The sequence below is a fragment of the Gracilinanus agilis genome, chromosome 3 (genome assembly GCF_016433145.1).
Source record: "Gracilinanus agilis isolate LMUSP501 chromosome 3, AgileGrace, whole genome shotgun sequence".
Taxonomy (NCBI): Eukaryota; Metazoa; Chordata; class Mammalia; order Didelphimorphia; family Didelphidae; genus Gracilinanus; species Gracilinanus agilis.
In genome coordinates this window covers 224421016-224431100 of record NC_058132.1, presented here as the reverse complement: position 1 = coordinate 224431100, position 10085 = coordinate 224421016, and the positions used below count along the sequence as shown (strand labels likewise).

At 33.8% G+C, this 10085-nt stretch overlaps 1 protein-coding gene across 1 annotated transcript in view; it reads right to left on the bottom strand.

The window, feature by feature from the left end:
• Positions 1-4020: 4020 nt before the first annotated feature.
• TMEFF2 (transmembrane protein with EGF like and two follistatin like domains 2) overlaps positions 4021-10085 on the bottom strand; it is a 324024-nt gene continuing 317959 nt past the window's right edge. Inside the window, exon 9 of the mRNA XM_044669072.1 lies at positions 4021-4329. Coding sequence (XP_044525007.1) covers positions 4233-4329 — 97 coding nt within the window. The 3' untranslated portion in view covers positions 4021-4232. The remainder of the gene's footprint in view (positions 4330-10085) is intronic.

Genomic DNA, 10085 nt, shown 5'->3' with positions numbered 1-10085 from the left:
AGAATACTTTGATTTTACTTTCATTACTAAAATACTATCCATTTCCAATTCTGTGGGAGGAAATAGTATAAGAAGTTATATGTATTAACTACTGTAAATTCATATTCAAAGCTTTTGTGTATCTAACAACTAAAATGTCCTTTAATTGTGGAAAATGCATGCAAACATTTAAGAGGTGAAATGTTTTAAAACTGAGGAATATTATAATAAGAGAGGGAGACAATGAAGATCAAACATAAGATCTTTTCTGAACTTGGGAATTAATCTGACAAAACTTGGTGAACAGTAGAATTAGCTAATGAATCTCTGAAGAGTTCTGGAGACTAAAATCAGTATTTCAGTTTTTTCCAGTGGATTAATCTGACAAATATAGATAACATGTTTAATTAGAATATGATAAGGAATTACAGCTATTTCACAAAGTTTTCTTCACTCACAGTGTGCAAGCACCATGGAGACCATTTCTTTGAAAATAATAGGGAAAATGAAAAGAAGCAAGCGTGCCACCACATCAGAGGATAGAGATGATATCCTAATATAAATCACAAAACTTGCACAGAAGCAAAATAGGATTGTGTTATGGGATTTCAATTTCGAGGTTGTTGGGTGATGTCTAAATCAGATAAAAATGGAGTTTCTGATAAATTCTTGACTTTCTTTGCTGATAATTTAATCTTTCTGAAGGTAAAAGAAGCACAAAGAGTAAACGCTACTCCGAATTTATTTCTCATCAACAAGGAAGAACTTGTTGTTGCTGTGGGGATGGCAGAAAACTTGTAAATCCATATCATTTTGAAATTTTTAATATTGAAGGAAATGACATCATTGGGCATGCAGCATATGCTGTGAAAAATCTGATTTCAAAAAGTTCAGGAAAATGATGGGTTTTATCCTGTAGCCAGAGATTTTTGGTTAAAAAATTATATATGGCTTAAAAATACAATTAAGGATAATATTAAAATTTTTAAATGGGGTGAAATGGGAACCTCTCACGAACTAATATTTCTGTCTCAGCAACTCTCTGATAAGCTGAGATTTTGAAAGAACAGCTACAAAAGGTGAAAGGAAGGGCACATCACTAAGACAAATACAAAAAGGTGGCATGGCCCTGTAAGAATAATGCCAGGAAGGTTAAAGCCCAGAGTGATTTGAAGCATGCAGAAATGCTAAAGACCGAAAAGTAAAAAAAAAATAGAATAAAATAAAATAAAATAAAAGATTTGGTGTTGTTCCTGTTAAGAATGGTCTCATGGAGAAAGATGATCGAATCCTTTTCCTCTCTGAATCCTACTCACAATAGAAAAGCTTTTCTATTGTTCCTTCCATCATTAATCCTAAATTTAATATGATCCAATATAATAGTGTGATATAAGATATTAAACAAATAATGCAATATTTTTTATGCTTTAAATTAAGTGTAGTGGATAAATCTATGATAAAACTGTTCAACTTTGCACCGTTAGATCACATTTGGATATCATATCCAATTTCCAGCACTATAAGAAAGTTATTAATATATTCAAGTCTATTTAGTGAAAGTCCTCAGAATGGATGGCAGATATGGAAACCATGTAGGGGTAGAAGAAATTGGAGAGTTTTGGCTTGAAGACAAGAGGAACTAGGAATGACATAATTGTCTTCAAATATTTGAAGGCCTGTCATATGGAAGAAAGAGTCAATTTATTCTGTGTTTATTTAGAGAGTTAAACTAGAAAAAATAGATAGGAGTGTAGCTAGATTTGGGGTCAATGTAAGAAAGAAATTTCTAACAATGAAAGTGGCTGAAAATGTAAAGTGCTACCTCATAAAGTAGTGAGCTTTCTATCACTGAAAACGTTCAAGTAGGGTTGTATAATTATGATTAAACTTAGCACTGTAGAGAAGTTGAAAACTTCCTTTCTCTCATTACAAAAATGGGGGACTATGGGAGTAGAATGTCACATATACAGATGGCCAGTGTATTGATTACTTTTGCTGAATTTTTTTGCTTTCCTTTTTAATTTTTGTTGCAAGAAATGGCTTCAGAGCTAGTGGAGATAGGAGGGATAGATTCATAAATGCAGATGGTCTAAGTGGAAAAAAGAAAAATGTAAATTAGATCCTTTTTTTAGACACTGTTCAGGTATAAATTATGGAAGAAACTTCTCGATTGCGTAGGAAGAAGCTAGAACCCATAAAGAGATTTTTTTCTCTCAATTAGTCCACGATTCCCAGGTAAAATATCATTTTGAAGTGGTTCATCAATAATTTTTGATACAAGTAATTTCCCATTCTTAAAGGAAACATTAGAGGCATGGTTCTTTTGAACCCTTGGTTACCCACCAAACCTGCATTCAGCTCTGCTTTTGGAGTGAAAAAAAAACAAAACAAAAACCAACAAAATGTTTAATGTTCTGTTGAGGTAATAGTTTGTAGACTTGGAAAAAGAGATATCTTGCACCACAGAAAAATAAAACTTTTCCTCACCTTACTTACAAAGGTTCAAGGCATGGCCACACACAATGCAATGACAGTGACAATAGTCATATTTTTCTAAAGTGTCTTGTGGGGGAAGCTAGCAGGTTAGGAAGCCAGGCCTGGAGGCAGGACATCCTGGGTTCAGATCTGGACTCAGACACTTCCTAGCTGTGTCACTTGATCCTCATTGTCTAACCTTTACCACTCTTCTTTTGCCTTGCAACCAAAACATAGTATTGATTCTAAGAAGGAAGGTAAGGTTTAAAAAAAAATAGTGAGTCTGGGAATTGCAGAACTTTGAGGGAGCCCTAAGTAATGCTATCTGGATTGTTATCTTTATTTATATTTTTTAACAAATAGCTTAAACAACACTCTACACAATGCATTTTTCATTGAAGTTGTTTGTATTCAAAAGATGTTGAATTAAGTACTGCTTTCTATGACTGTTCCTTGAAGAAGTGGCTATTAAGTACATGAGTATGATATTTTTTCTGGACTAAGGAGAGGTCATTTGTAGGAGAGAAACAAAAGAAATCTTATTTAGAAGTTTCCATTAGCTTCAATTATTGAGCCCCAGGCTAAATAACAATAAAGTAAACTATCTGATCTTTTATTTACATTTTATTCTTTAAGAACTCCTACTGATATTGAAAAATAAAGCAGGAATGCCTAGTCATTTCTTCAAAACAATACCCAAACCCCATACCCCAGTTCTCCTTCCCACTAAGACCATTCAGATGCTGATATTAAATTCTCATCCATCAGATAGAATAAGCTCAAAATATTCCCCCATTTTCATGAAGTATAACCACAGTCTCGATTCCATTACAAATAACGGTGCAGTCTCATTCACAATGATTTTTATGAAATATTTATTTGTGAGTTTAGCTTCTATCCCCTTCCACCCACCCAATATTTCAGCTTAGATAACATTATTAGCTTTTTTTTTTTCTAGCTGGCAATTTGGCTCATCTAAAAGTTCTTATTTTTGCTGTCTTAAGTACCCTTGAGACCTAACTTGTTGAGGTCACCCACCCACAATGAGTTTTCTTCAGTTTCTTCTAGGCTGGGGGTGTTACTAAATTCTCTCTCCCCAATGAAAGCTACTTTCTCCCTCCGGTCTCCTTTTGGGTTATCAACATTTCTCCTTCCAATTTTTCTTTGATTTAATTTATATACCAGAGTGTTCCCTGCTCTAGGCATGAAACTAGAAGGCCAGAGGGGGGAAAATGATGAAAGAGAGATGCTTCAAAGATCTGAAATATTTTATCTGCACTTGATATAAAGTAAATTATTTTTCTCTTCTCCAATAACCAGAGTTTTCCTTGATCTTGGAATCATTCAAAACCTAGTCCCTGAGTCCTATATAAACTCAAACTCTGCCACAAGAATTACAGTACAATAAAACACTAGTAATTGTACAAATTGTACTATCCCACCTCTACACAGTTATGAGATACAGCGAATTTAAGAATGCCATTTTTTTCTCATCACTGAGTATTTATTATATATAACAAATACATGAAAAAGAAAAAACTATATTGTGTGATATAAATAGTTTATTTACATTACAGAAAAAACATCAAGACAATGTATACTATTTCAAATATATCCATACATAATCAAATATAGCTGTAGTACATGTTTTCATTGGTGTCGATTACCACAAATGCAAGGCAACATGTGTAGATCTCTTGTCTTAATCTTTTGTCTATAATACTGAATTGTGTAGTCCAAGCTCTCTGTAGTCTGGCCATTGCGGAAACATGCGCTCTTTAAATTAACCTTGTGGACGCTCTTGTGGTGTTGTCTGAACTGTAGTGCCCCGTGTTTTGCTTTTGTCTATGGATCCTGTTGCTTCTGGGACATTTCCTGAAAAGGGAGAAAAGAGTTCATGGGCGTATGGTGGTTACTGTGAGCTCTGGCTACAGCCACTGAAAGGCAGAAAAACCCAGAAGCACTCTGATAATTTCAGGGGAAATCAGCTTTTTGGAGGCTGGGATCCTCTAGTCCATTGCCTCTCTTCTTTTGCATGTGGAGGCATGAGCTTTTTTAATGTCAGATTAGGAAGAAGCCAAGGGGTCATCGAGATTATCTTCTACCCTACTGAGCCTTCTGGACTCTTTATTTACCAGGCGTAAAGAAGGGCTCAGCATGATCATCTACACATTTTGAGCTTTCTTACTGATGTGCAGGATCTCTGATGACTTTGCATCTTTGAATATTTTACAGTTTCGGTATTCTATTCTTGCTATGATACTGCTACATCAAGCCATTTTGAGGGAATCTAATCAAAATAGAGAGAAATATGCTTTGTTAATTTCACAGACTCAAGGAAAAGTGGGATTCCTGTTTATTTTTGTGTTCAAGCTCATTGTAAAATATCTTGGGATTCAGTTTGGGACCAATTATTACACAAATCCACATTTTCATAATGAAGTTAATAGTCAGTGGGATAGACTCAGAATCTCAGATCCACTATGCTTTCGCCTCTAGGTCCAATCAGAAAGAATTAGTGTAATGGGTAAAGTACAGACAAAATTACATTATAAAAAGCTCCTTTGTTGTTGCTCTTCTTGAGTTGGAGATTTCTTGGCAAAGCCTCTGGAGTTGTTTGCCATTTCCTTCTCCAGCTCATTTTACAGATGAGGAAACTGAGGCAAATAGGGTTGAGTGACTTGTCCAGGCTCACATCACTAGCAAGTACCTTAGGTCATCTTTGAACTCTGGTCTTTCTGACTGTGAATTGTTTATTGGCTCACTTCCATATCTGTAGGCCTCAGTTTCCTAATTTTTAAAATAAAGATGTTTGAGAAGATAACCACTAATATCTTGTCCAGCTTGAAACTTCTAGGTCTCCAAAGTTAAATAGGAAAATAGGCATGGGGAAAAGACCAGGGAGAAAGAAATTAAGGCAGAAGAGGAAAAGAAATGATAAAAGGGGAAGGGAACAAACAATTATTAAGGACCTATTATGAGCCAGGCACTATGCTAAATATTTTATAAATATTATCTCATTTGATCCTCATGACAACCCTTGGAGATAGGAGATACAATAATAATAATAGTTATTATTATTATTCACATTTTGCCATTGAAGAAACTGAGGCAAAGAGAGGTTAAGTAACTTGCCCAGGGTCATAGAGCTAATAAATGTCTGAGGGTAGATTTGAACAAGACAGATAAAACTGATGTAAAACAAGAGAGCAAGGTTGTCAGAGGGGTGTCAGAAAGCTTCAGATAGTTCATTATTGACTCACAAATAGCATATTCACAAGCCTAGAGCAGTTCTCTACTCAGCTGCCACAATAGGCCAACGGACATTTCTCAGGAACAAAGCTCAAAAGAGACCAAGCTTCCAATTCCAGTTCTAGTTTTTCTTAATTTCTCAAGTTAAACTTCCTCTCTCCACTTATGAATTGGAGTGGGGTGGGGGGAAGAATGAGGAGCCCTAAAATTTTAAATTGCATCTTTATTTGATTACATGAAAAAAATTATGTTTTTGAAAAAATAAAACAGTCTTGTAGGACTTTAAGCTGGAATTGCCTTAGAGAACATTTAGTTCAGTGGCTCCCAAACTTTAGGCCTAGGAATGCTGAAGTTCTAGGGGGTATTGCAACCATATATATATATATATATACCACATAGATCATTTTATATATTTATATATAAGTTCAAGCACTGGAATCATGACCTTTATTTACAGAAAACAGCTAACATGACTTCATATGAGAAATAATCAATTCTATCTTCTCAGAACTGAAAAAAATTATGTCTTGCCTTTGTGTTTCCATTTTTCAAATTATAGATGTACAAATACATTTATAACATATGTGCATGCCATTTTAACTAATAAATTACTGAATTTATAGTAGCTGTACACACCAGTGAAGGAGAATGGTCATTTGTCATAATTATCTAGATATTTTAAGCAAAAGTTATTTATTGTTGTTTGGAAGTGAATACTAGCTCTCATTTGTCCAGACTAATAAAGGAGAGTAGATACAACCACCACAGATGAAAATAATAATAGTAATAATAAACATTGGGTTTTTGTTAAGTTCTTAAGTGAACATGAATAATTCTCATTTTCTGGGAATTCATTTCACTTTCCTTTTGGAAATGTAGCCCCACACAGAAGTAGCCTGGGAAAAACAATTAAAGTGTTGAACATCCATTTTGCTCCTCTGCTCAGTTTTTCCCTATTTTCTATCTCTCTCCTGAGGGTGTGAATAGCATCATTTCTTAAATTCTCAGAGTTCTTGATTATTCTAAATTAATTGTCTGATCCACATTTTCCCTAGAGGAAGGGGTTAGACAAGTATAGAAATTACATTGCTTAAATGTCCTTTCCTACTGGCTATGCCAGACTCTTGGGAACCGGAGGACAATTCATGCTTCTGTCTTAAGGAATAGATTCCAATGTTTGGTTCCAAAGCCCAGTGGGACTCTAAGCTGCCTACAGAATAAGTCAATGACGTTTAAAAACTCCCTGAGAATAAATTGTAAGTGGTTTGTAATTGCCTCAATTACCCAATTTTCCTCTGTGTATATTAACACAAATATAATCTATGTTGTCTCTTGAAAAATTGAAATCATTCAGGGAAAAAATCACGGATGGGTTAGACTAGTTCAAGATATAGCTCAGGTGCCACCTTGCTTATGAGAACTTTTCAGTCCCCAAATTTCTCCCTCTTGAAATATTCATATTGTATTGTATTTAGTCTGTATTTACCTTATATAAACATTGTGTGGCCCCATCAGAATGCAAGTTCCTCGTCTTTATTATCCTTATCCTTTATAGAAATCATATTGTCAAACTCCTTTATTTTAAAGTTAAACATAATCATTTTGGTTAACATTAGATGATTTTAATAATAATTCTCTTGTTCCATTTTAGGAACACTGCATTTTTATTCTGATTTTCATATTTGTTTGATTTCAGGAATAGAAAAGTAACTGTTCTAGGTTATTTTTAAACAATTATTTTTATCCAATCAGAGGGTTTTATTGCTGGAAGGGGCCTTAAAGATAAGCTAGTACAATATTCTAATTTTAAGCACAAGGAAATGTTATTCCCAAGAGATCAGGCACCTTGTACAAGGTCACAAGATTAGTGAAATGGCAGGACCAGGGTTAAAGCCATCCTAATCTCTTGACTCCCAAATCACTTTCCATTACATCATATGGACAATTTATATCACTAGAAGGTTTTAAATTTTAGGTATCCCTAGAAAGACCATATACATTAATGCTGAATTAAGCCTTAAACTCCTTTCTCTTTTTCAAAGAAGAAAGGAAAATGATACATATTTAAAATACAAAATGAAGAAATGTTTATTTATGCATTTCTGGAATCCCACTGGAGTTCAGGTAATCTCGAATATCAGAATGTGAATTTATGTAAAAGTGATTGTAATATTGGCACTAGGCTTAGAAATATTTACTCAGATACATTTTAGGGGCATTAATATGTAAACTAAACAAAATGGAGATCACCTTGTAGGACCCTATCTATCAAGTAACATAATAGTAATTCCTTTGAATAAATATCATTACCATTTATGGATAAAAAAACAAATAGAATGTCTTGAAGAAAGTCAGGTTTTATAGTTTTCTAATATCTTCTTTCCTATTTTCCTTTTATTTCTTTTAATACTCAGCAGTTTTTGGTTTCTGAGTTATCTCTATGTTTTCTGAAACCCACTTTAGTATAATCCATTGACTTATTTGGCATATAATAGTGAGAGTACAGTTGATGAAATCAACTTGGCTAGAGAGCAGCTGAAAATTCTAGCAGATGATTTTGCTTTAAGCCTTTAGGCTAGAAGAGGATTTGTGAACCATTTTTTGTCTTTTTCAAGAGCAAATGTCACACTTGTCCTCAAACCAGATAGTACAACACAGATACTGAGATATATTATGGCTCTTATTTCTCAGAGATATGATGCTTTCTTTTATTTCCTTGTTCTTTGAAAAGAATTTTTTTGGGAAATCTTCTGATTTATCTTTAGAACCTTACAAACTCAGTGACAGTTTAAATGAGTTCTACTTCATGAATTTGATTTAAAAAAAAAAAAAAGAAAGCAAGAAAGAAAGGAGAGAGAGAGAGAGAAAAGAAAAAAAAAAGAGCCTTGGCAAAAATTTGCTTGAAACTTTGCTCTGTGGCAAACAGGCTAATAGAACCCAACCAAATTTTTGCAACCATGTGTCCAAGCCTATATGTTTTACAAACCAGAAAACTGAGTTGCAGAGATGTATTATGATGACTAAGGTCATTCAGCTAGTTAAGAAAGAAACAGGACTATAACTCAAGCCTTTTGACAATTCAATGATTCAAGTAAGAAAGAGCTAAAGTCTCACTCTTACTCTTATAAGAACAACAAGAATCCAAAGATATATTTATTCTTTAGATAGCAGTTCTTGTGCCTTGGGTACATAAATTGTATTTTGCATCTCAATGGTAATCAATTGTTTATTTAGTTTCTTTTGTGATTATTATTTCATTTCCTTATATTTCTTTGATTAAAAATCACTCTTTTTATTTAAAATAAAATACATTTAGTCTCATTTTCCTTTTTTAATTTCTCCTTAAAAACTGGGTTATAAGGCTACTATGAGGATACTATGAATTTTATTAGTTTATCTAGATTTTTAGCATAGCATCAAACATATGTTTCATGCTATTATCAGAGAAAAGATAGAGATATGTTAGCTAGAAAGATAGTCTAGGTAGGAGGATTTGGAAATCAACCAACAAATATTTATTAAGTTCCTACTTATGAGGTATTTTGCTGTTTGGTCATTCATTTGAGTCTGACTTGGACTCCATAGATCAGAACTATCCATAGAGTTTTCTTGACAAGGATGCTGGAATAGTTCGCTATTTCCATTTCCTGGGGATCCACTGGATCTTTTTTTGTCAGGCCATCAGGGGTATGTAGTGTGGCAGTGGTAAGTGGCTTGCCCAGAGTCACATTGCTAGGAAGTGAATGTCTTCCTGATTCCAGGTTCAGTTCTATTTACCACTGTGCCACAACTGCCTATATGTAATGGTCATATCACTTTGAAAAGAGGACTATAGTACCCCAGGGAACTGAGCTTGGTCTTGTGTAGTTTAATATTTTTTAACAATGAATTGGATAAAGAAAGGATTCTGACCAAGTCAGCTAGCTAACATTCTACATATTACAGTCATGTTGCAAAAAGATTTTGTCAGGACTTAGATCATAGTGTGTGTTTTAATAAATATTTGTTGATTGATGGAATACTGAACCAAATTTAATGAGATAAAAGTAATATGAATTATTATGTTATGTATTATATTATTCTATGATATATGTGAATTATATTAATATGGAAATTTAAAAATTCAATATCACAAATATAAAACATGGGTAGGTATGACTAGACAATTATTTGAAAATCAAATCTGGGTATTTGGGAGTACTGCAATCTCAATATGTCAATACTGTGATAAAGTTAGGTAAGTAATTTAATACAATCTTAGTTTGTAGTAAGATAGACAAAAGACAGATTTTGCAGAGAGAGGTGACGTTTGCAATTCACTCTGCTCTGATTGGAGTACATTTGGACAACTGTTTCCAGTCCTGGGAGCTACCTTTTAG